Source organism: Mixophyes fleayi, chromosome 1, assembly GCF_038048845.1.
Source record: "Mixophyes fleayi isolate aMixFle1 chromosome 1, aMixFle1.hap1, whole genome shotgun sequence".
In the NCBI taxonomy this organism is placed as follows: domain Eukaryota; kingdom Metazoa; phylum Chordata; class Amphibia; order Anura; family Limnodynastidae; genus Mixophyes; species Mixophyes fleayi.
Window position 1 is genome coordinate 157,608,150 of NC_134402.1, and position 27,630 is coordinate 157,635,779.

Consider the following 27,630-nt stretch of genomic DNA (forward strand, 5'->3'; position numbering starts at 1 on the left):
CACTTAAATACCGTTATTACGGTAATTTCAACGCTAGCTTTTTGCTCTCAGCTCCCTGCAGAAAGCTGGGTTAAATTTACCATAATAACGGTAGTAGGATTAACGCTGCGTTAATCTGGGGGGGATTGAATTCCCCCCAATGTGTGTGTTTATTTTACTGTATTTTTTTTACAGGTACACTATGGGTCCAGCAAGTACTAGATGTCAGAGTCTGCTGGCACTTTTAGTTCTACAAGTGCCAGAATACCCAAAAGCTGAGGCCAAGTGCATCCAAAAATACGATGTCCGTCGGAACATTGCGGCCAATTGAATCTGCCCTTGTGACAGAGAATCTCTATGCTGCAGGTTTCCCTGTTATAGTGTCATCAGCCCCTAATGCTATAGCCTAGTGCTGGTAGTGACTTTTTCAGAGGGACCTAATGCTGTGTATCCAAGATTTTGCTGCTACCAGCCTAGGCTATGAGCACTGGTGCTGCCAACAATTTTGAGGTTCATCACACAGCATCAGCACAAATCTTTGTAACAGCCCTGGGGCATCAGCAACAGATACACCTACTGACAGGCATATCTGAATCTAATCAAATTTTACGTAAACATGCCCTTACTGTACTCAGCCTCAGTCATGAGGAGGCACAAGTGTCAGATGTGAGCATCAGTGCATTGGTGCATATATGTGCATTCTCTGTGAAGTGCAAATTTGCGTAATTTACACTACACAAGCTGGTGTAAGTCCAACTCAGCATCAGGCACACTGTATCTATATGTTTCAAATAAGTACCACACAGTCTGCATTACATACATGTCACAATCTTTAGGAATGTCTTTTTGCCAAAATCTTAAATAAAAATAATACTGAATACAGTTTAGTCTTAGTTTAGTTTTTAAAATATACACAAGAAACTAAATAAAAACTTCAAGATGCACAATTTTATTGCTCTTTTTTTGTATCCCCCACAAGCAATCTGAAGAATGCTGCACGTCAGTAAACTTACTGTTAGTTTCATTCAGTTACAACATTTTATAGATTAATGATGGGAAATGTATGCCGTCAGGAAAATAATATCCCTGTTTTCAAATATCTAAAGTCATGGCTAATGATTATTTAAAAAGTCTTCAGGGTGTATATGCTCAATCCTATATCGTCACTTTGCAAGTCTTTCCTCATTCATGTTAGTCTGTGTCACTGCAGTCACTTTTTTGATTTGCATCTATGGGCAGGCACTGTGTAGGGAGGAGGAGGAGGAGGGGGTCTTGACGTTTTAGGGGGAGGTGTCTGTCAGGCCTGTATTAGATCTTTGGGAGGCTTCAGGGGGAAAGCAGACAGCTCTCTGAGCAATAGAGTCACACATTGACTCTCTCTCCCTCTCCCTCCTCCTCTTCCTCCTGCAAGCTTTGCTTTCTTTTGCTCCTTTACATTTAGATTCTGCTTTAACTGGAAAGTTTATCATTACTTAATATTTTTTTTGCAACCCCCTTATTTAACCTTGGCAGAGAATTTCTACTTTACAGCAGAGCACATAAAAAGCAGGCTAAAAAGTAATTATTCCCTGACTGCCTGTCCTTTTCCTCTAACTTAAAGGGATAGTACAACTAAAGCTCTACTTATGCTTACCTGTTAATGTAACATAAAGACTGGAAAGCCTTTATACTAAAGGATTACGCTTTCCCCTATTATTAGAACTAGATGTATTAGTTTGACAAGTCTCGTCCCTTTCTCAGGACGTTACCTTAGATGTGCTTTAGAAGAATCTTAGAAGACTCCCATTGAAACTTACTTTTATAGAAAAGACTGGTCCTTAGGGACCTGAGCGGAGATATTGAAATAGCGTAGAAGAATTATACGAGAACAAAAGTCAGGGAATACGTTCAGATGTGCTGCTAAGGAAATCTAGGCGGACCTGTAACAAAAAAATCCTTTTTTTTTTTTTGTGGACCCTATTTTGTGGAGGATTAGCTGTAGACATTACCCGGACTCGTGATGGTTCTGTCACTTTGGTTTATAGTAGCTGTGGTTGTGATAGATTGCAAGACTTCAGCTAAACAAGTAAGTAAATGCAGGAAACTTAATCAGTATTATAATTTGTGTATTTTGGTGGCTATGCTTTGCTGAAGTAATGGCTTTGTTGCTGAATAAGATGTAGACAGTGAAACTTTGTAAGTGTGGGTCTATGTGAATATATACAGTAGCTGTCATCGCATATTATTATAATAAATATTATTAGATATACTTTTTGCAACTGTTATTAAATATCACTCTCCTCACTGTTAAGTTTCCTGTATCCCTCAATAAAGCGGTGTTTTTCAAAGCAGTTTTGAACAGCTTATTCGTAACAACTACAAGTAATGATTAGCAGATGACAGAAATCTTTATGTAAAATAAAAGGGATCTGGCTGATTCTGTCATTTTTAAATATAACGGGAGAGCAGTTGCTACACGTGTCAGTGTTAAGATGTTATAGCCTACTTGACAGATCCAAGCTAAAAGCTCCCCCTACCTGACAACTTCCATTTCACATACTTAAAACCAACATATACAATGTTTTTTTCTAATTAGTTTTTGCTTCATTGTTTTTTTTTACTTCGAAATAGACAATTATGCATTGTCTAGCTCACCACGCTTCTGTTTAACCAAGTCATTTAGTTCTGATAAACTTAGGTATACATAACTAGCTGAGTTATAGTTAAGGGTGTCTGACATTGCTTCCAGCTAGTTTCACTGTTAGAAAATGATTCTTGATCTAACAGGATATGATCAATTTTTCCATGAGGAGCCTGAAGCACCCACCGGGATAGTTACTTAATTAATTTTAGGGCCTTTGGCTACCGGATTTGTTGGCAAAACATCAGTGATTTATTGAATGGTGCGCTCATTGCTATGATTCCTTGGGGTTGACCCATCTATGTTAAACATATTATGAAAGCTCTTAGACTATAGGTGGTAACACAGATGTGTATCCAGCTATGGAAAACCCACCAATAAACTTAAAAAGTTGCCTGAAGCAATTTTGGTTTCTACCAAGCACAGGACATACAGTGTGTTTTAACTGTGAAGTGTCCACACAATTAATTAAAATTAATGTTCTCTGTTTTTCTTTCCTTTCAGGCTGGCAATGAAGGAAACACAGGGATAGGTAAGCTCGTCCTTTGACAACGAACCTATGTAATTGATTCTATTTGGAATATGCAAATACATGTTATTGAAACTTACAGTTACATAGTCAGGGGGATATTTGATTGGTAATTCAATAACTACTGAAATTATCAAACAACTCTGTGCTCTGGTCTTTGCTATCTTATTAGGGTAGAGGTGTTCTGTAGCTATTTTTCTTCTATACACATACAACAGTTAGAGAGACTGTAAATAGCATACTACTCTTCCATCCCCTGCATTTAGATGGCTGTGTTTATTGCAGGCTTGTCTAGGAGTTATTCCTGCAATAAATCTCTCTCCAGCCAACTTTATTCTTGGATATGTTAATACCCTAAATGATGGTACTATCAATTGCTTGAGTACTACCACAGTGCTCAGTGGTAGGTGGAAAATAAAAGCAAAAAGAAACCACAATTTTCTTTTGTCGAGAATACCATTTAACTTTTGTTACTATAGCTGACAGGTGCAGTGTCTCATAATACTCTTCTCACCATTTTTAGAAATAATCCATGAGTTCATAAATAACTCTTTATAATCTGTGTATAAGTGTAGATAGATAAGATTAGAGAGCTGTTTACCTAGACAAGCAATTTTTAAAAGGCCCTGAGCATTTTAAACCTTATCATTATACTGAAAAATGACTGATGGCATGTGGCCCTTCTTGCTGAATGAAAATAGGAGTACTCCTATACTTATGAAATGCATTATGGCAAACATACAGCTTGGTAATATCTAGCAAGTATGTTTAGCAAAGTAATGTTTCATAGGTGTCTGTTGTAATATAGCACAGCAATCAATATGAAATATCCAAATATCCATTAATATTAATACATGCAAATATATATGTAAAGCGCTACGGAATCTGCTGGCGCTATTTAAATAAATGTTGATGATGATGATGATGATGATATAGACAGATAAAGTTCTTTGTGCAGACTTTCATATGACGTTATCATAGTTTCCAACTGTCTCTGATTTCCAGGCAGATTTATGTAACAGACAGTGTCACTTTTTGTGTTCTGTATGAAATTGTCAGTGCAAATAAGTTCTATAAGTTAAGATGAATGGAAAGTATAAAATAATCTAATTGTGCTACATTATTGTCCAGTGACAAGTATGTCATTTTAGGAATTGTGTCCTATGCCTGCTATATGTTATGCTCATAGATGCCGCTGAGTAGCACCAAACTTTCCCTGAGCCTTTTAATTTTTAACTATTGGAAAGTATTCCATAATTTTAATGGACGTATACAAAAAAATACAGTTATTTTTCCTTAAAGAGGCTCTTGAAAAGGATACTCTTTTTTCTTAACTAGCTAGAAATATATTTGAAACATAATGCAAAAAATTTCCACTTCATCTTTGTATGCCCTGGAAAGGGTCTGGTAAATAGCACACCCAGTATGCTAGTCACTCAATAGGCACTGATCTTTTTCCATGGTGCCACCCCCAGCCTCTGCTATACTTCAGCATATGTACACAGGGGCTGACTCTACAGAGAGAGAACACTTCCCATGGAGAGATTAGCATACTATCTGTGCTGAATAATCTGACAATATCGTAAGGAGACACACCCTCTCCTGGACGGATAGTGGGGAAAATGCAACTTTGTTTAATTTCTAACCGTATTGAATGAATAATAAGAAGCATTTCCTATTGTGGGTCTAATGTGGTTTACCCGATCTCAGAATGTCATTACAGACTGTGTCCATTCAGCACATGGACTAGATGGTTTTTACCATCCATGACAAGACTGGCTTGTTTAAAACTGCTTGGAGCCACTAGTTCCTCTTTCACTAGTCAGAAGAGCAAAAAGATCTAAGAGGATGATTCATTGATTATCATGTATATGATAGCTCTGCATTCTACTTGACATAGTCTGGTTTCTTGTTTTTGAGTACATTTGAGCTGTCATGTAATACTTGAAAAAATAAGATAGTTTAATGATAATATCACTTTGGATGGCTATTGTTCATTCCTCCACCCCCCCCTTAATCTGTACCCCAACCCCCCTCTTCGCACCCATGCATCGTTTTGTTTCAATTTTATTTTTTGTTCTCCCTCTATGTAACAAATAGTGAACATTTATTAAAAACAAAGAAATGTAAAACTTGAGCCCCTAGAATCCGATAAACAGAACTATGCAACACCCTTACTTTCAAAACCACACCGTGGAAATCAAACATACACTATGTGGACAAAAGTATTCAGACGTTTGACCATTACACCAACAGTGACTGTAATGACATTGTATTCAAATACATATACTTTAATATGGAGTTGGTCCCCCTTTTGCAGTGATAACAGATTCCACTCTTCTTAAAAGGCTTTACACAAGATGTTGGACAGTTTCTGTTGGAATTTGTGCCCATTTATTCCGTAGAGCATTTATGAGGTCATTATGTTGGACGAGAAGGCCTGGTTTGCAGTCTCCGTTCCAGTTCATCCCAAAGGTGTTTGTTGGGGTTGAGATCAGAGCTCTGTACGGGCCAGTCAAGATCTTCCACACCAAACTTATCAAACCATGTCTTTGGGGTCCTTGCTTTGTGCACTGGGGCACAGTCATGTTGGAAAAGAAAAGGGCCTTCCCTAAACTGTTGCCACAAAGTTTGACACATAGCATTGTTCAAAATGTCTTGGTATGCTGAAGCATTAAGATTGCCCTAGCCCAAACCCTAAAACACAGCAATCATACCATTATCCCTCCTCCACCAAACTTCACAGTTGGCGTAATACAGTTAGGCAGGTAACGATCTCCATGCATCCGCCAAACCCAGACTCGCCCATCTGACAAACAGAGAAGCGTATTTCATCACTTCACACAGCATGTTTCCACTGCTCCACAGTCCAGTGTCGGTGTGCTGTACACTACTCCATCCGACGCTTGGCATTGGTCTTGGTTATATTAGGCTTTCATGCAGCTGAATGGCCATGGAAGCTCATTCCATTAAGCTCCCGCCACACAGTTTTTGTGCTTACATTAATGACAGTGGAAGTTCGGAACTCTTCAGTTATGGAATCAGCAGATCATTGGTGACTTTTACGCACCATGTGCAGTCGTTGACCCCGCTCTGTGATTTCACGTGGTCTTGCGCTTCGTGGCTGAGTTGTTGTTGTTCCTAAACGCTTCCACTTTCTAATAATATCACTTACAGTTGACCGTGAAATATCCACAAGGGAGGAAATTTTACAAACCGTCTTATTGCAAAGGTGACATTCTATCCCAGTACCACGCTTGAAGACTCTAAGCTCTTCAGAATGGCCCATTTTGTATCACAATTGTTTGCAAATGGAGACTGCATAGCTAGATGCTTAATTTCATATACCTGTAGCAAAGGGTATGATTGAAACACCTCAATTCAATAACTAACTGGTGTGGCCAAATACTTATGTCCATATAGTGTATATTTGAAACATAGTTTCCCAGTCCCAGTTCAATGTATGAAATTTCTCTGAAGTCCTATGTGTAATCTTGGCTTTCCTATTAATGCTGACTGCTGCTTATAAGACTATCCCAGCTCAACACAATATGAGAAAAAAAGACTGACACCAGTGGTGCTCCAGAAAAGGAGAGTACAAGTAGTATAGTACCGCTTATTTGTGAGAAAAGATTTTCATTCAGATACAATTTTAAAGAAAACAGACCGGGGCAAGATTTTATTAATCTCATTAATAATATTTATATGCTATGCTGGACTCAAGCTTCATACTAGTGAGTACTTTATTGTTTTGAATATTTTGGCAGTATACATAAATGGTATTATATTATTTGTATTTTACCTCTCCTTTTCTCAAGCACTACAGTTGTGAATATTTTTTTCTCACTTAAATAAAGAATATTGTTGCCACCGTCCTCCAGACAGGTAACATATCCCACGTGAGGCCCAGATAAACCAGCAGGTAGCGTCAGACCTCTCACAGGTTCCTAGTTTTCCCCAGTCAAGCTGTGACAGTTCCTTTGAGAATGACCTTCCCAACACGCTTTAAGCATTTCAATTCTAATTTGTTATTCATTGGATTGTCTATATTTAGACAGCCCCCCTCTTTAACTACATGTCTTACTTCCGGAACCCCCATCTTTTCCAAGATCACACTCAAAAAACATACAGGTAGGTTAATTGGCTGCTTTCAAAATTGACCCTAGTCTGTATGTTGGTGTGATATGGAATTTAGACTGTAAGCTTCGATGGACCAGCGACTGATGTGAATGACAAATATTCTCTGTACAATACTGCGGAATTGGTGGCGCTATGTAAATAAATGGTAATGATGATGATGTTGATGATGAGCTTCCATTGTAATATGCTATATTATATAGTGAGTGAACTAGGAGTGCTTGAAGGTGTGCTGTGAATGTGTATTTTAAAGGAAGGTTTTCAAGACACTTGTGAATTTGGATTCTTGTTGCACTTCACGGATGAATTCCATTGTTTTAAACACATCTAATGATGTCAAACAGCAAATATTTACAAATTAGTAAAATGTGACCATTTATTGTAAATAAGCCTTGCATAGTAGTCCTCTATTTATGTAACACTACTATTTCTGAGGTTTTGCATAACTCATGTCCCAGCTCTAGCAATAGATATCAGAACACCAGTATTTTATTCTTCACTCTTGGGGAGTAAGCTCACGGGTAAGAAGTGGTAGAAATATATGTACAGATTTTTTTTCTGTACATTTTCTATAAAGTCTTATGCTTAATTCTTGGTATTATTCCATTTGTGCTTCCTGAATGTCCTGCATTTTACCTTAGCTTGTTCTTTGTTTTGGGTGGTGGACCTCTACGCTCTATTTCCCCACTGTATGGCACTATGCACTAAAAAGTCCACAGCACATTATATATAAAAAGAATAATCTCTTTACCAACTAACATCAACAAAGTCAACTTTGCTCCAGAAACACGCTATTTTATCTAGTATCACAGTTCAAATACTAAGTCAGGAACTGACACAGTCCAATATACTAATCTTCCTTTTAACACAGAAAAGGATGATGGGATTATTGGACACTTTGTAGCAAGGGGTAACCCCCTTCAGTCCCCATTGAATTATACAAGAGATACCCTTTGCGTTACTGTGTTTGGTACATGACTTTCTTCCTCTTGGGATGCAAATTGGATCTTGGGAGAGCCCAGCATCACAAGTTTGAAAACAAGATAAATAAATAATCCATTCTTAATGAAAAATGTATGTGCAGCTGCGTGCAGTGCAAGCTCACTGATTCACAAACACAAGAAATATACAAGAAATACATAAGTATTTAGAATCCAGAAAGTGATCATGCAACACACAACAGAATTCAACAATGGAAAGAAAACCTCAAATGGAGACTCACAAAATTAAATAATAGGTGATAAAATCCCAAAATACCATTGATCATATCAATCAAAGTCAGATAGGCTATTATGCTGTTATAGAAGACGTATAGTCTTACTGAGTAGTATGTTAGGCAGATCTCTGAGAATCGCTTGTTTTCATTCCACTATTTCTCAAAACAAATAACCAGTTGTTTTTTCGTAAGAAAAATGGTGCCAGAACTCACATCACGTAGTCAATCACTGTACACAAACTCACACACGTCAGTTGTGTAACAAAACATAACGGTCGCCGCGCGCAGTAAGCACCCAGCACGCGACCACACAACCAATCACAAGCTGAGTAGCGCCAAAAGCCAAGCAGTGCCACCACAACCAGCGCGGACGAAGCACGCATGCATCTGACTCGACACACAAGCAGCCCGCATGCACCGTTTTAATGATTTTGCCGCTGACCTGCTACGTTCAACAGGGCGATTCAAGTCCACATGGACCAAACATCAAATGTTCAAAAGTTTTAAAACTTGGAAAATCTGGCGAATAAAGGTGCAGGAACTCTGTTCTGTGAGTTCTATGACAAAAAAGCACTGTAAATAACCATCGAAAATGTATATTGAATTGTGTGTGCTGGTAATACATAATACTTCTCAAAAGTATAAGAAATACCAAAATAACTCCTAAGGAGAAGAAGTAACTATAATGCAGCTATAACAATACTGTGTTATTCTTACTAGATAACTAATTCCAAGAATCCCCCCCCCCCAAAAAAAACTAAAAATATATGCATCTAAGTTTGATTATGTCATCTACAGTATAATTGCATACACCCCCCCAAAGCCTTTAATATAAATTCTCCAATATAACATATGACTCACTAAGGGGGGGAAATCTCCTTGGTTTAGAAAATATGTAGTAAGTCATACTGCAAGTTATTAAAATAATCAGTCCAGTCATATACAACTCATGAATATGTAAAGTATGTATTCATCTATCATCTTTGCTCCAGTGAATCCTTGTAAATACAAATGGTGATGTAGCACCAACATTAGAAGTTCTTAAAAACTAACCAATCAGATAATGCTATTTAGATCTACTGCCTGATTGAGGCTGTCTGTATATAAAATCCCAGATGGTACATCCAGAAAGCCTCTTGTCTACACATGCAACTGAAGTGGTCACCTCTTCATCTACTATTGTGTATATGTTTGATCCCTGTAAATCAACAGTGTTGCTATAATGATACCCTTCAAAGTGATGCTGAACACCATGGGTCTTAATTTCTTTAAATTATGTTCCATCAATGTTGTGTAAATCTATACTTCAATGGCCTGGCTTTCTACCCATATAATGCAAGTTGCATCTGCACCAGCCGCTGATGTGGAGAGGATTGCTGCTCTTCATCATGATCATGGGAGCATACACATGTTTGCAGTGTCTGAACAAGCAGTCGTGAATCATGTGATCTCCACGATAATTGCATAGATGTGTACCCAGCTTTAGTCTTAGCCCTACACTGTCCTCAAGACTGACACTTATGCACACAGCAATATGCCCTGCAAATGCTCTGTGGAATTTTTTGTGGACTTTGGTACCACATCTATTTTAGTTGGTCCTATGTGATAAATGATATATTCATGTATCAAGGTTAATATGCATATTTCTACTGCATCACAGAACAGCACAGCAAGTACTATAGTTACTGTATAGAGAGAAAGGAGTTGGTGCCCATTAATGTATGTATGATTCCAGAATAAGTCATCCAATAGTATATGCGTTGTACATATATATTTTGATACAGACAAGGTGAGGGCAACAGCAGCAAGCAGCGTTTATGTAGCGGCCTCTGTCCAAACATCCTCGAGCGTTAAGTACACATCAAAAGGTAAAAACAAGCTGACCGCTGATGCTGAACTGCCAATCCAAACAAATGATCCTTGTGCTTAAACTCTGTTCTCAAAATATCAGTGCAAAACTGTTCCCCAGTCTAGGAGCATGGCACCAGTAGTGGCAGATTGTGCCAAGAGGCTGAAATGTTCAAGAAGTTTTGCTCTCGATACAGCAGTTAGTTCAGATGCAAGGAAAGACTGGTGTGCTGTCACTGAATATAACAATTTGTATCACTAAATGGAGATATGACAAATGATCCCCATTTTAATTATTGAACTAATAGCATTTTTATTATTAATTCATTCTAATTGTTTGAATGTGTAGGAGTTTAAGCATAGTTAGGAACTTCACAGCATATGGTTTTATGGTAAGAATCCAATTTTAAAACACAAAATATGGTACACACGCCTATGACATTAACCATGCTCCTTTCTAAACTGTTTCCTGACTGCAGTTTGGGCATCACATGCAGTAAAATTATTATTTTCAACTAACTCTATTAATCTGTGCATTAGGAATCTAACTTCTGAGAAAATAAGCATTCTTGAGTTTAAGTTATTGTATTGATCAGTCATTTCAGACTTGGTTTTGGCTGCATTGTGTTTTCAGTAGTCTTAGGCTATGTACACCCTGGGTCAAACAAGAGTGTTATACCTCAGGTGCAATAGATGGACACAGCCAGAATGGCAGTCAGTATAGAGATCATTGTGCTATATGGTAAACACCAACTCCATCCTCACTAAACAGCATAACGTACCTGAGATGCAGCTTTCAGGTGCTATAGCTGCTTAGTGAGGACAAAGATAACATTTACCAGATAGAGCCAAGATTTTTATAGTGTCCACCTTGTGGTGGGAGCAATTGACTACACATGAGGTAAAACTGTAATGTGCAAAGAAAAAAACTTCACACATATCACAAATGTATCTCAAACATTAAACGACAAGAAATACAATCAATTATCTACATGTAAGAATATTTGAGTGTTTAGTTGAACCTTTACTATATTTGTCTGCTCTATCCTTTAGGAAAAGCTGATATTTTAAAAAAAAAAAAACTGCTTAGGGGAGTGTTGCTTCTTAACTTTCATCACTCAATTCATATATAGCGGTATCACCAGCAATATCACAGATAGTACAGTGGCTTAGTGGTTAGCACTTCTGCCTCACAGCACAGGGGTCATGAGTTCAATTCCTGACCATGGCCTTATAGCACTGGGGTCATGAGTTTGATTCCTGACCATGGCCTTGTTTGCGTGGGTTTAATCTCACACTCCAAAAATATATAAACAAAGCCACAGTTTCATTATACATCAATATGAAGAGCTCCATTGCTTGTGGATAGTCATTTTTAATGTGCTATATTTTAGCATCTCATCTTAAAACATCAAGTAAAGTCTTGTCTTGATAACTGTATGCTTCATACTGAAAGAACCCCCTTAAATTACCTTTCCTAACCTCTCTCCAAAGCATAGTGGGATATTGGGATGATGTGGGCTAATGAATTCAATATAATGTATTTAACCGGGGAACATAGTTGAAGGATGAGCTTTGCAATTTCAAGAGGAGGGAGGATTATAGTTTTTGCGGTAAACTGATTATTTTGAACAGTTATATTCTTACATGCTGTTCAATTTGTGTACTGTAATGTTGCACTGATTTGATATTTCCCCAGGGTGTGGTGGATGATACTGATAGCATGGTGCAGTAGAGCACAGCAGACAGATCATAGGACTGGTGGGCAACCATCAAGTAGCATATCATCAGTGACTTATGTGAAAGTGGTGGTGGGAGAGAGGCGGGAGGGATATGTTACAGTAGGTGTGTGAAGAGAAGGGAGTGAAGAGAAGCAGTGCACTAGAGGCAGTCCTTTGCTGGCTGAAAAGGAACCACAAACTTGTTTCAGAGAGGCTCCTGCATCCCTTAAACACTGCCAGAATGTGCAGAATTTGGGTGATGGAAGCCATAGAGGAGTGAGGAGAAGCATAGCTGGGTACAGTGCTGTATAGTTCACTGCAAAAGCTCCCTCTTGAAATGCTCAGATGTTGCCTATTAAATATAATTTGTGCAAAATTAGTAATCTGCTAACACTGGGTGCTAGCATGCGGTCCAGTGGTTACATTACAGTTTTTATGGAGAATAGGTCTAGAGGTTAATTAGTTAGCAGACACATTTATACCTCATGGTTGCTTGGCTTAAAATCAGGCACCAGGATTGTTAATGTCAATAAAATTTAGTTGCCCTATGGTACCAATAAAGTTAAGTGGTTCCAAGGCACTGGTGTGGGGTGAATACAACACAATACAACAGGTCATGCCACCCGGAAAGGAAGGAATTACCACCTGAGAAGGAAGGAGTTTTAACTAAAATAAATAACTAAGGAAAGAGCAAACGGTAATCAGTGGCCGAACGTGGCCTTGCTAGGCCCTGTACCAAAATTTGTAGAAGGGCCCAGCGATGCTGCTGCAGGCTCCTCTCAGCAGAGTAGAATAGGAGTTTCTTCTGAGAATGAATGCAATAGTCTGGCGGTTCATCACATTCTCAGAAGGGTCCCCGCTCTGCTCTTTTGAGGGTTTTGGGAGGGAGACTTGGCATTGCTGGGCCGCTTCCTTCCCCCATAACAGCTGCCCCTCCCTACAGTGATGGTAGTTATGCCACTCTTTAATACAGGCTATAACTTGCTCCGCCAATATCTGTTAAAGCCGTCTATTTTGTAATGTTTGGAAGTTATACATCTATTTATTTTTAAATATAACATTCATGCTTTTATATACTTATTTTACATTTACGTGTTTTTTGATTAACATTTTTGGAAATTTTCTTTTTTCTTTTTAGCTGTTGCACTTTTTATTGAAACATAATTATGGAATAATCTTGCACACTATTTCCCACAGAAATTTGAGTATCTGAATGGGCTTCATTATTAATTTAGACTCTACCTCTGTCTCACTTTCCCCTTATTCCTGTTTATTTAGAAGTATATAAAAAATAAATTGACCTCATGTAACCTCCTAGAAAGTTAAATAAGGTTTACTGAACTCCTAGGTTGACCTAGATTTTGTCTGAAATTTTATTTGTTTGTAAATACTTTTGATGTGCTAGAATATACCTTTTTACATTATAGTTTAATTAAAAATGTTACATTTATAAACATAATTGTTAGATGGCATTTTCACAGTGTATTTTATATATGTTATTAATTGTTTTAAATAATAATATTGTGTTCCTGAGAGCCTTTTATGTTCCAATACATGATAATAGGTACGTGTTATTCTTTTTTTGCCACATTGCAGTACTTTAGCCTATCCAGTTACCCTATTTCATTATTCATACTTTTCCCTGATGTCTTTCTGGTGAGCTGATATCTACTATCTATTTGTCTCTTCAATAATACTGTTGTAAATTAGTCATCTAGGGCATCTAACAAGTTGAACATGTGTCATAAAATTTATATTACAGCTCACTTAGGAGATTGTAAGAGAAAAATATATTTTACTAAAGTCTTCATAGCTCATATAGGATTTTCATGACCAAAGTGAAAATTGGGTAGATTTCCAGATAATGTTTTGCAATGTCTGTGATGCAACTTTGGTGAATTTGTAACATTAGAAATAGCTTAACTATGTCCAAGTGTAAGTCACTTATGTGTCAAAGTTATTAACTCTTCCAACACTCTGAACTTATGATTGATGGTACAATGGAAATCCGTGTGAAACTCTTTTGTACAGGGGTGTGCCTAGCCAATCAGCTGTCTGAGGCAGAAAGGGATTTGAATAGTTTATTGCATAACCTAATATTACTAGTGTAAAAAAATGCTTTATTTTCATCATTATTTTAAGCATCAATAAGTTAAAATCCACAAAAAAATGCATTTTTAAGCTAATTCTCTACATTTTGTTGTCCTATAAAATTTGCTGACAGAGGGCTGCCTTAGTCTACATCCTGGTAGGCACACCGTTGTCATTGCAAGAAGTGGATTTAGTTTTAAAGGCCATTAATACTTCTACCTCCGGAACATATCCAAGATATGGCCCTTTCTCACCACGAAAGCCACCAAAACTCTTATTCACTCTCTTGTAATTTCGCCTTGACTACAGTAACCTCCTCCTCTCTGCCCTAACTGACTCTCACCTTGCCCCTCTTAGGTCAATCCTCAATGCTGCTGCCCGCTTCATTTTTCACTCCCTACGCTTTATCTCTGCTGTTCTCCTCCACCAGTCTCTACATTGACTCTTCATGGCCCACAGAATTAAATTTAAACTCCTTACCCTCACCTTCAAAGCGCTCAATCAATCCCCCCCCCCCACATCTCCAACCTCATCCCTACCTACACTCCTCGCCGCCTCCTCCTCTGTGCTAATGACCACTGCTCAATCTGCTATTTCAATGATCACTTTGTCCCTCCAGGACTTTGCCTGGGTGCTCATCAGCTGAGGAATGATCTCCCACACTCCATCAGGTTAGCCTGTACTCTCAAAGGCTTCAAGTGTGCCCTTAAGACTCATTTCTTTATTCAAGTCTATCAGCCTTCCTCCTAACTCCTTGTCCTGGCTTTGTCCCCCACTTACCCAATCGGCACCACCCTATTTGTGTCTCCTCCTTTCCTTTAGGGTAGAAGCTCTCACAAGCAGGGCCCTCTTTCCTTGTCTTCCCCTTCTAATATTCCATCACTCTCTATACCTCTTGGCCTGCTTGACATGCTTGCATCGTTCAGCGGCGCTGACTTTCAGTAAAATACAATGGAGTTCTGTGGGAATGTTCATTAAGTACATTTCATACTGTTTACAGGGAAGCTTTAAGAATATGTTCTAATGCTCTGTTAAAAGTGAGGGCATAAAGTTTAATTTAGGCTTGCTCATGTGTTGTTTTTCAACAGAATGTGTATGAGCCCTTAGAATTATAAAGTATAACTGGACAATTCCTGAAAATGAGTCCTCCCCTAGCAGGAGAGCTGGGGACTGCTCCATGCAATAATTTTTCCTGAGCCCTGGATGAAAATCAGGTAGTGATGGGTGTGACAAGGCAAGAGTTTGCAGCCTTTAAAACTTGGTTGACAAAATTAATTTGCTGGTTCTATATTACAAAACCAGCAGAGAGAGCCCCAGCAAAAACCTATGTGTGTGGCAGGAAAACCTCCTTAAGAAAATATTTTCCCGAGTGGCAATGTAGCTTTAAATAATTGTTCTGTGTTGTGCATGCTTAATCTTCTAGAGCCCATCTTCTGAATTTAGAGAGCTCAATGTTTTCCAAATTGTAACCAAATATTAGACATGATGGTCATAAATTAATTAATTTAAATATGTTATATGCAGTATATATTTAGTGATGTATTAATAAAGACAATTATACACATACTTTATTTTCCCATCTTAAGCTTAATTACACAGTATACTAGCTTTGTTTATTGTATGCAAGAGAAAGACAATCAACATCAGCTATTTATATAGCGCAACTAATTCCACAGCGCTGTACAGAGAACTCAGTCACATCAGTCCCTGCTCCAATGGAGCTTACAGTCTAAATTCCCTAACAAACACATGAACCGAAAGAGGCTAAGGTCAATTTAATAACTGCCATTTAACCTACTAGTATGTTTTTGGAGTGTGAGAGGATAGCGGAGCACCCAGAGGAAACCCATGCAAATACAGTGAGAAAATGCAAGCTCAACACAGATAAGACCACGATTAGGAATGAAACTCATGACCCCAGTGCTGTGAGGCAGAAGTGCTAAACAATAATCCTGTTGCCTAAGAAAATGTTGTGTTCCTCACAATGGTCAAGGTCTAGATATGACTGCTTTTGATATTTTTTATGAGTAGCAGATGGGCATTTAATTATAGACTTTTCTATATTTATATTTTACATTTCTACATATACATTGATGCATCCAAAAGAAAAACACTATCACGCATGTGCAGAAAACACCAAATAGGCCTGCATCTTGGACGCAATTAACACTTGCGACAGCTTGCGACTCACTACGAGAGAAAGGGAGGAACGTGGAATTGTAAAGGGGTGACCATGTAAATAAATCTTAGTCGCAGTGAGGCGCAGACACAACACACGTCAAAAAAGGGCTAAAGCCGTGCGGCAGAAATTAGGTGGCGCAAACGGTTAGCTAGCTGCAGGAATTGCTCGCAGCTTGATAGAGTATTACGAGTGGGACGGGACTGGGGTTGCTTGCCACTCGTAATACCCTACCAAGCTGCGGCACACTCCCACTCCTACACTTCTTACACAGACTTTACGTCCAACTCTAAATGAGGTCCACAGTGTTAATATATATTATACATATTATATATTATACGGAGTGTGCTGGCGCAATATAAATAAATGGTAATAATAATATTAAAAATATAGTAAAATAAATTTGGCAGGCTCTCAGTTATTTTCAGTAGGAAGTGTAGGTACTTTTTTGGTATTTGTTTCTTTTTAGAGAAGAAAAAAATGAAAAAAATGTCAACTCTGGGTTGGTGGGAAAGGTTAGAGTAGTGTTGTTACTATACATGAAGTATGTAGTCTGATTTAATGGGTTATCCGAATGTAAAAACATAGTTCCATGATCCATCTGATCCGCACATTTCATGAAGATGTGTATTTTCAATTTTTGTCTGAGTAATGGTAAAAGATAGGTTAGTTTACACTGTGTAGCGTCACAAATCTCCTTAAACTTAGATGCTTTTTTAGCCCTACCTTCCAACTGTGTATGGTCAGGAGAGTCTGGATTTCAAGATCAGGAAAGTGGCAGGGCTGAAGGAGCAGTGACTGGGGCTTTGATGGCAAGGGGAATGTTTCTAAATATTTGGGTATGTTTTGTGCTAAATGGGACAGTGCTAATATTGTCCATATTATGCCTTGGTAAATATATGGAGGCATATTTTAGCTACCTGCAAGTGTGATAGGATGCGGACTGACTTCATCTGTCAATTCATCCAGGCCTACTTCTCACAACTTGCCACTCATTTCCAGAGCAATTTTTTAAAAAACTAGGACTGACTCTGGAATTTTGGAACAGCATTTGCTCAAATCTGTGTTCAGGATGTTTGGTAGAAAATATGTGTTGACAAAGAATGACATGAGGGCTTAAATCAGCCTTGTTCTTTTGGCTTTAATGAGTAGCAAACAGTAACCTAGTCCAGGATAGGTTTGGTAGCTTCCAACTCATGGGACAAAATAGGGTTGAGCAGTGTATGCTTTCCTAAAAAGTCATAGCCAGACTCTTCATCGTTCATCCAGTGTCTCTGTCTTAGTGTGTAATTGTATTGTTATTTATTTATAATTTCACATTAACTGTATTACCTTTGTCTGCAGAGTTGCATTTAAAAAAGAAAAACTGTCGCACCTGGGACCTTTTTATCCAACATTATACTTCAATTGACTAATGTGTTGTAAATTTGCTTTATTCTGTGTCAATATAATTGGAATTGTTGAATAATACATGTATATTGCTCACGATATTTCTTTCCTTGTGATTTTAAGATTTAAATTTTAATATTTATACAATGTTGATCGACATCTATTGTTTGTATTTTTCATATTTGTTTCAATAAAAAAAGTTTTTAAAAAGAAGAACTATATTTTATTACTAGCTTATATTTAAATAATGAATTAAAAATGTATTTATTTATGTATTCATTTATTTCCTTAGATTTAAGCAGAACAAAACTAGGAGAATATGAACTGACAACACCAACAAGCACTGATGCAGAGGGGCAACATCTCTCCAATATTCTCTCCATTGTTCACAAAAGAAGGTGTGCAAGAGACACATCTCACAGTCACCAACCTCTCTACTTCAATGTCACAGCCTTTGGTAGAGAATTTCATCTCAGATTAAAGCCAAACACTCGACTCATAGCTCCGGGGGCTGTTGTGGAGTGGCATGAAGACTCTGTGAATGCTGAAAACAGAAGCTATGTAGGAAATACGACCCATGTTGCAAATAACACAGAGGAAGTCTGGAAAAAAGAGCCATTGTGGACTAATTGTGCTTATGTAGGAGAAATAACAGATATCCCTGGAGCATCTGTTGCAATAAGCAACTGTGATGGTCTGGTAAGATACCTTTTCTGAATATCTGTTTTATTTGTTATTATTGTCTGCGTTCTTAATTATGGGGGCAGCACAGAATGAAATTGAAAACTATTACAAAAGATGATAGATGGATACAACAAATTACAGGATATATACTATAGCACTTATTTCTAAAAATATTTAAAAGCTTTTCTTTTAACTCTTAGCAGAAATGCCTTGTTGTAACCTATCCTTCAAAAAAAGTGAAGAAGGAATGTGAAGTCTTGCTATATAAATCCTATTCAAAAAATGTAGTTATTGAGTAAACCCCTATAAAAATAAGGGCACCATTTGATAATAAAAGGTAGGCTATACCTATGTAGACTCGAATGCCAAACGAAGCATCTCCTATTAACATTACTGTTGAAAACTTTTAAATGTTTAATCATATTTTTATATCCCATCCCAAAGTGTTTTTCTTTTAAAATACTGTCTCTTGCCACCAGGGGCCGATCTAGAAAACTGGTGTACCCGGGGCGATTTAGGGGGGGGGGGGATTTAGGCCCCGCCCCTTTCTAACATCTTAGGCTGCCGACGGCTGCATACTATGTGCAGGTCCGTCCAGCCGTGACAGGCAGGGACAGTGTGCTGCCCGGCTGCTCTGATTGTGTTTTAAAACACAATCAGAGCAGCCGGGCAGCACACTGTCCCTGCCTGTCACGGCTGGACGGACCTGCAAATACTGTGCAGCCGTCGGCAGCAAGTGTCTGCCCCGATCGCCCCCCCCCCCCTGGATCCGCCACTGATTGCCACAAGGTTGGAAAAATTCTTTAAATTAACACCAGCTAATAGGACTTTTATCAGTTTCAGAACACTCTGCTTACTCCATATCAAGCCGAGCGTTGCTATGCAGACCCTGGCAGATAACAGATGATGAATACAGCATATACCACTTTTGACCATTCACTATTTGTTAAAAAAGCAAGTGTTCACAGAGAACCTTATTTATTTATGCATACCATGCACAGTGCAAAAAGCCTTGGTTTTTTAATCTGCGTCTGTCAAGGTGCATGCTTAATCTTTCTCTTGGGAGATGCCACTATAAAGTACATTTCTGTCTAGATATGCAGATAGATGGAAGAAGCTAAAGAGGCACAGTATGCAAATTATAAATGGACATTAAACACTGAATTGACTTCTGCTTTAAAACTAACACTTCCAAATTACTGCTCAGTATGTCCCTATATGTTTTAAATGAACCACGACAGTGAGAAAACATTGGGAATATATTATATGTGGCAATGTTGTGTGTTTGAACCTTTATTATTCATTGGACAAAGTGCCCCTAAAAATGCTCTTCTTTGCTGAAGAACAAATGAAAGCCACCGGATACATCTCATTAAAAGTACAGGATGAAATTCGATCACTGACAGCCCAGAGCTTGCGCAAAAGTCAACCTTTTGCAGAGTGAAAATGGCCCTGTGACCCTCCACATACCAAGGAACCCCTAAAAATATTCCCACTTCAACTCTTTATCTCATTTCAATAATCTCGACCCGCAAATTGAAATCTCATTTTTGCACTGCTCTACAAAACAAGGCACAACAGTTCTCCTGGGGGTATATTTACTAAACTGCGGATTTAAAAAGGGGAGGTATTGCCTATAGCAACCAATCAGATTCTAGCTGACATTTTGTAGAATGTACTAAATAAATGATAACTAGAATCTGATTGGTAGCTATAGGCAACATCTCCACTTTTTCAAACTCGCAATTTAGTAAATATACTAAACTAGACAACAGAGACAACTAGAGATTCAAAAGCTATTTGCTATCTGTTCTAGTCCTGGTGATGATGCTTTGGAAAGGACAGCAAATTAATACATGACATTGTAAAGTGATGCAAGGCAGAGAGATTTTCTTACAAGCTACTTCTCAGACTGTTTATGTCCATGTTTATCATCTGTTTCTTGCATATTGTGAATAGGTAACGTGAGGTACTACATAAACTGAGATTGCATGAGTTTCATGAACATGTCAAACAATGGCATTTACGCTCTTCAGCTTTGATTGGTTTTACCATTACAAAAGGACTTTAATTGAGCATTTAGTTGGGTAGTTCTTCGAAAAACTGGGACTTTACTCAGTACAGGATCTTTATAGATTGATTATTAATAATAATAATAATAATAATAATAATAATAATAATAATAATAATTATAATAAATAAATAAATTTTGATATCTATACATATGCTGCTATTAGACATAAACGGTACAAACGGAAAGCTGGCACAGAGCCAATTTACTCATTTACTAGGGCATTATTTTGTATTAAGAAATGATTATGGGAATCTGGTTTCACTAAGGCTTATTTAGCAAACATCCTTACTTGGCAGATAGAGAGAAACATGTACTGGAAATATTGAATAGTTTGGTAATGGTCCAGAATACATAGATAAATGTCATGCATATAAAAGTGGACATATAAGTGATTTATCAGAACAGTAAATAATATGGAGGCCATGCTGGCTTGTTGAGCAAGGAATGAACTGCTATGGAATGCTTGAAGCTTATAGAGCTAACCAGTAGTAAGGCAGAGAGGGTCCTAACCTATGGTTGTATCTCAGCATTACTAATATGCAGTACGTTAATATAAGCGAAGCAGTTTTTAGTGAGACATACAGCTGTATCTCAATTGACAATTATGATAAAATAATACTATAGCTTTAGGGTTCAATTGCATCTAAAAAAAAGTTTACTGAAAAGGACACTTTGTTTTTGTGCTTTAAGAGAACTTATTACCTTTATAATGAAGTGTAATACATATAGGGCAAAATGGTAGTGCTGTTGCTCCTGCTGCCAAGGTAAGAGAAATGAATTACAAAATGTTATTTGGAATTAATTCACTCCCGAACCAAGAAAACTGTGATGGTTCCAGAACCCTAGCAGTTTAGGAGAACTCGAATCTGATGCTTCATGGCTCGCTGAGCGCTCTTGAGATGTGAAAAAGGCTAGGCCTGGGGAAGCCTTCACCACAGAATCCCGATATTAGCTACCAGCCACGTTATGCTTTGATAAATTGGGAGAAACCCTAATAAATGGCCCTTTTAAATGTTAGGTCCATATATGTGACAGTCTAGAATTGCCATAAAACTCACCTTATCGTGTTGATGACCATTAATCTTTAAAACAATGAGGCTATGATACCTCTACATACAAATTTCCATATTTTGTTTAGCAAAAGTAACTTTTTTCCTCTGATGTAGTCTGTTTTTTTCTTTACACAGTGCTGGCTAACCCTTAAAACTGACTGCGAAAATATTATACTTAAAAATATTAAAGTGTGAGTCCTTTAAATCACAAAAAGATACTGTTTGGCTGAAATGTTTCAGGATAAAATCAGATTGAGGTCAATGCCAGGTATACTGGAAGACACTTTGGCCTGCATCTCTATGCCACACTAAACACTATTTTTGCAGAACAGAAGGAGCAGGCGGGTATTTACAGTGGTAACTCTGTGGTCTACCAGCGTAAACATTTTGAAATCCCAGATACACACTGCTTGCAACCCACATGTGCTGCAAATACTAATTCAATCAGTGTTGCAGAGTAAAAACAACAGCACCTATTTTGTGTTCATCTAGTTACAGTAGAAACTCCCTTTCCCATGGGACCACATCTAAAAACACATTGGAAGCTGACCTTCGTCAATGGGCTGCTTAAAGAAAACGTTAATGGAAAGTTGTACTAGCTTTCTGTAGTTTATGAAAGTTATTGCTATTTGACTCCATTTGCTTTGGATTTGCAAAAGCTTATATAATTATATGTGATGCCTCCAAAAAAGCATTGAAATGAAATTTATACTTCTAAGAGCACAGTGTTGGAGTTACTCCATCTTTGGAACTCTCTACACTGCTCTGGCAGATTCTCTTCGGACCTTCCTTTTCAAAGAAGCCTGTTCACCTTCTATTTTATACCACCTCTCCCTTAGAATCACCACTTCCATATTTTCTTACCAGTGCTACTCTTGCTATATCACCTCTACGCTCAGGACCACTTAGACTGTAATATATATTGCGGTGAAAAATGTTAATGCATAATAAAACATAATAATTTAGTTTTTGCTTTCTTAATTTTTGATTTCCTGCTGTACATAGAAAATCAACCAAGTTAGATTTGTGAACATAAAAGACTTTAAATATTTAAAGTTGGACATAAATGCATTTTTAGACTGCTCACGAGTACCAAATTGCATCCGTAATTAGGTTTCTAACAGAATATATCTTATTCTTGTTGCCCTGTTTGCTTGAAGAGATGTAATGGAGAAGGGCATTGTAATATATACTTCTAAGGATTTGTACTTTTTGTGGACACCGGATGTGTCCAATTCCCAGCGCGCTGAAGTCATTTTCTTCAAACTGCAATTTTCTTAAAGACGCAATCCATTAAAAACATAGAGCAATCAGACAGAGAAAGGAACAGATACGATACTCATAGGCAGGGCCGTAACTAGGGCTGTGCGACAGGGGCGACCGCTCAGGGCGCAACGCTGAAGGGGGGGCGCAATTTAGGAATAATTTAAGTTAATTTAGTTAAAATTGAGGGCTAGGGGGGTGGCATTTGTCTTTCTCGCCCCAGGCGCTAGAATTCTAAGTTACGGCTCTGCTCATAGGTCAAGCATTTTCTTTAAGATTGATGTCCCTTTTTTAAAAAAAATGACTAACCTCCATAACTATATTCACCATTCCCTATTGTCAGAGATTTATTGCACCCACTGCCATTTCTTCCAGCAGCCGTTATTGAGAAAGAACTGAGCTGGTGTTACTGACTAATCAGAATGCCAGGAGTTGCACTTTCTGTAGCGCTTTACTGAATTGTATAGTCACTAGAGATCTGGGGACCATATTGTACAGTGATCAGTAGAATACATGTATAGTAGTCACTAGGATATGTTCTGTATTGTATATTCATCACTAGGATGCTCTCTGTATTGGATATCAGTTGATAGAATGCGCTCTGTGTTGGATATTAGTCATTATGTTTGATTATAGCTGGTTAGAATACATATTTTCATATATTTCATTGGTTGTAAAAAACATATTGACATAATACAAGCCTACAGATTTTGGGTCATGCCTATTGTTTACCATAGTATGCTTTGAGCACCATAAGAGTTTGATTGATATTTACTTCCCTTGGTTGATATCCCTGAGGAAGTCGGGCATACTGTGTGGACAGATGAAGGCAGGGCAGTATACACTATGCATGAGAGAGCAGGGAAAGTGGTAACTAGGAGGTTAGAGCTATATTGTTTTTATAAGAAAGGGCAGACAGTTCATTTTGATTCTGAGATGAACAGGATGCATGGTGTTGGGACAGGAAACAGTAATTCTTATTTCTATTTATGTTTTCCACTTTCATGGTTGTATAGTGCAGCAAAATATGTTTGTGTTATCTAAATAAATGATTTATGAATATATGTAGTGTTTGTAAGTTAATGCATGTCCAGGGCAACAAGAGGATTGGGAAACTTGAGCCTAAGCATTGTGTCTTCATGGTAAAGTGTGTTTACGTGTGTGTGTGTGTGTGTGTGTATGTGTGTGTGTGTGTATGTGTGTATGTGTATGTGTATGTGTATGTGTGTGTGTCAAGGGTGCGGGTATGGGTGCAATCTGCTTATGTTTAGGGGTAGAATTAGTCAGAAATAGATAGACTTTGACCATATAGAATGGCTTTTTATTCTGTGCACATCATACATCCTGTCAGTCATATCTAGAAATTAATTTCAGGGAACCTTTTGGTGTCTCATCAAATTGTATTTTAAATTTTGACCAGGGCCGGCATTGATACCAAAAAAACATTCTTTTCCGCAGCAGACGCCTTCCCCCTTAGCTTCCCAGTCCTCACTCTGAACAAAGCAAGAATTAGAATAAGCGCCTGGGTATATGGGAGAAATCCCAAAGGACAGCAGGGCACTGGCAATGACAGACCCTGTCTTTGACACTTTGAAATGTTGAAGGTATGGTTGTCTTTTTCTACAAAGAATTAACTCTTTACAACCATAATCCATTGAAGCAATTGTGGTCAGGGCTGCCATCAGAAATTGTGGTGCCGGTACAAATGAAACAGGTAGGACCCATCCCCTTCTCTTTGACCATCCCACCCCCCATTGGGTCAGTGGATGCAGAGGTGTAGCATGAAACAGTAACACCCTGAGCAACAATATGATCCCCAGAAGTCCTCCCATGCCCTTTGTATGCCCAACAGACCTCCCCACATGCCCTTTACCACACAGAGTGAAAGAGTCTGGTTCTTTGGTGAACACAGCACAGATACTGAGAGGGAGATATACTGTATATTGCACTGACTGTGGGAAATGCTTTACTAGTATTAGCACCTGCCCAGAGAATGACTTTGGACCCCATATAAAAATACCTACCCAATATATTATAATTAACACCCCACCCAATATATTATAAAACAACATACACACCCACTTTAAATACTCCATGTCACTTACCTATCTTCCAAGCAGCAGGAGGCAGCTACATAACCACATGTACAGATGGGAGGAGTGGAGCAGACAGACTAGAGGAGGGGAAGTAGGTGGAGATGGGATGACTGGGATAGCAGAAGAGAGGTGGAGGATGGAGACAGAGGGAAGGGGAGTGGTGGGACTAGAAACAAATGCAGTTCATTGGTGGCTTGTTCCAGGGGAGGAGCCAGCCACCAGGAAGCACAGTAATAAAGGGGCCTGCCCTTTTTAGGACAGGGCTGACCCTGATAATGCTGCACAGTCCCTGCTGTATTTTCCAACCCAGGGCCCCACTCAGAATGAGTGAGGGCTCCAACAGATTATTAGAAAAACAAACAATCCCTGGTCTCTGGTCTCAGACTGCAGGTCCCCTAATCAGTATGAGCCTCATGCATTTATACCACTCATACCCCCCTTATGGTGGCTCTGATTGTGGTTATTATTTTTATATCATAGGCTTTCACAAAGGCACAATATGACTGAGTATGAGAAAATATTTTTATTTGCATGGAGAGAGAGAGGGAAAATGAAACTAGAGAACAAGAAGTGGTCTTTAGATAACATTGAATCTGTCACTGTAGGCTTAAACCCTCATGGGAATGTAAAACAGGTTCAAACACTCAAAGACAGATTGACAATTGATTTTCTTATCTTGTCCTTGACAGTTCAAAACCATATCTTTAATTGTCCGAAACAAGATGAAAGGCATATTACAATTATATTGTTGAGTTATATGTTTGGCAAGAGCTGGGATTTTTTAATATATGTAAATTACAGTCTACTTATAATCAAAGTTACGGTTCTTAACTTCTTAGAGTGGTTTTCCCAGTAACATTTTATTTAGTTAAGTGGCTTTCTTGGTAACTGAGCTTAGATCATTATTTTGGACATTACAAAACTTCTAAGTATTTCTAATTGTCAAGCAGACACATTAGACATTTAACCAAGTTGCCTTATGTGCTCTTGTCAAAAGCTGCTTCCATGTGGAGTATACAGGTCAGTAATAGAGGAAGAGTACAAAATGATCAGCTGACCTGATCAAAATCTGATTGAGAACTGATTTTTAAGGCATGCCACTGACAAGATTTCCCTGCATGATCTCACCATAAAGATAAAAGTATAATTACTCTAAAATCAGGATACTGGTTATCTCTTAAGTTAAAGTGTTTCTTTTAACCTTTTGTGCTGAGTCAATTTATTGCTTGGTTTAGTATAATTCCTGGCACTTATAGCCAGTTAGGTCTAAAACAACCTACTTGCCCGTCAAAATCACAATGTGTTTGAGTGCTTTTTAAGTTGATTGCTATAGCATGCAGCCATTTGTCACATGCTATATCTATTGCTTATATCTGATATTATACAATTGCCTGTGTAGAGGTACATTTGCATAACAAGCGTGCCCATATATGCACATGCAGACTTGTGTGCATCTGACACTTGTGCCTCCTTACACCTGGAGAGGTGGAACTGGAGATGGGAAGGTGTGGTCTAACATAAGCCGATTACAGTAAGGGAGATTGAGGTAGACCAGCAGGAAGACCCATATAAGCCTGGTAGTAGCCAAATCTTCTGCTAGAGGGCAGGTGCAAATACACACTTATGATGATAAGCGTTGCTAGCACTAGCTAGCCTCTTCTGATTGGCTGATAGGTACTTTCTGCATGGATTGTGCATATTTAATTATCCATTATTATTTTTTATTTTGTGGGTGTATTTTTTAAATATTTTTTTGTTACTTTCATTCATACGTGAGAAGAAATATTATACTGTATCTGCTCTATTAATTATATACTAGAGAAACCCGGTGGTAAAAGCCTTAAATTAAACTGAAATGTAATAACTAAATTACTTTAACATAATTCAGTAACTTTTTTATACACTACATTACATGTAGAAATGTTTATGGAGTATAATGAATAAATAACTATATTATCAATCACTATATTAAAGAAACTAAAGAATTTCTTTATCATCATCATCATCAACATTTATTTATATAGCGCCAGTAAATTCCATAGCGCTTTACAATTGGGAACAAACTACACTACAAAATATGTATAGCTTCTTCCATTGAAGTTACATTGCTGGACATGGTCCCTGCAAGATGCGCTGATATATGTAGCTGCAAATAACTGTCACAGTTTCTGCAGTAGATCACCCAGCAGGTCACATGGTCTAGGTCACCCAGCAGGTGCACATGTGTACTGCCAACTGTAATGTATTGTTGTAAAAGGCGGACGTACGTTTTGTGAAATAACTCCGAAACGATGCAACCGATTACAACGCCAATTTGCAAATCTACAGTCCAAGACCTTTAATTTGGTATAGGATGTCCCCTGCTCAGACAACGGCATCAAAGACATAAGTCACTCATACAAGTCGTAGTTATGCTATTAATATATAGATACATTAAATTCAATTGCTCATGAAAATACTGAAAAGTGTGTAGTCTTATCATTACCATTTTCCTTTTCTTTGGGAGGTTCCCTCTTTTGGAAGAGCTAAATATCTAGTTCCTCTGAAGCTGAAGCTCTGGTGGAACCCAAGACAAAGGGACCTTGTCCCTTTCGGATTTTTATGGCCTGGGGGTTTCTCCCCTACCTCTGTTATGCACTCAGAGAACTGTTTTGCACTTTTTGGAAAGTCACCTTAAGAAAACACAGCACATAAAGATTTAAAAAAAAACAAAAAAAAAACTTTGCATCTTTCTCAGTATATAAAAATCATT

General features: G+C 38.1%; 1 protein-coding gene across 6 annotated transcripts in view; it reads left to right on the plus strand.

The window, feature by feature from the left end:
- The first annotated feature begins 1,311 nt into the window (after nucleotides 1–1,311).
- Nucleotides 1,312–27,630, plus strand: part of ADAMTS3 (ADAM metallopeptidase with thrombospondin type 1 motif 3) — a 186,771-nt gene continuing 160,452 nt past the window's right edge. For all 6 annotated transcript variants that reach the window (XM_075202327.1, XM_075202344.1, XM_075202334.1 and 3 more), the window contains exons 1-3: nucleotides 1,312–2,044; nucleotides 3,104–3,131; nucleotides 18,002–18,408. In XM_075202327.1, coding sequence (XP_075058428.1) covers nucleotides 1,979–2,044; nucleotides 3,104–3,131; nucleotides 18,002–18,408 — 501 coding nt within the window. In that variant the 5' untranslated portion in view covers nucleotides 1,312–1,978. The remainder of the gene's footprint in view (nucleotides 2,045–3,103; nucleotides 3,132–18,001; nucleotides 18,409–27,630) is intronic.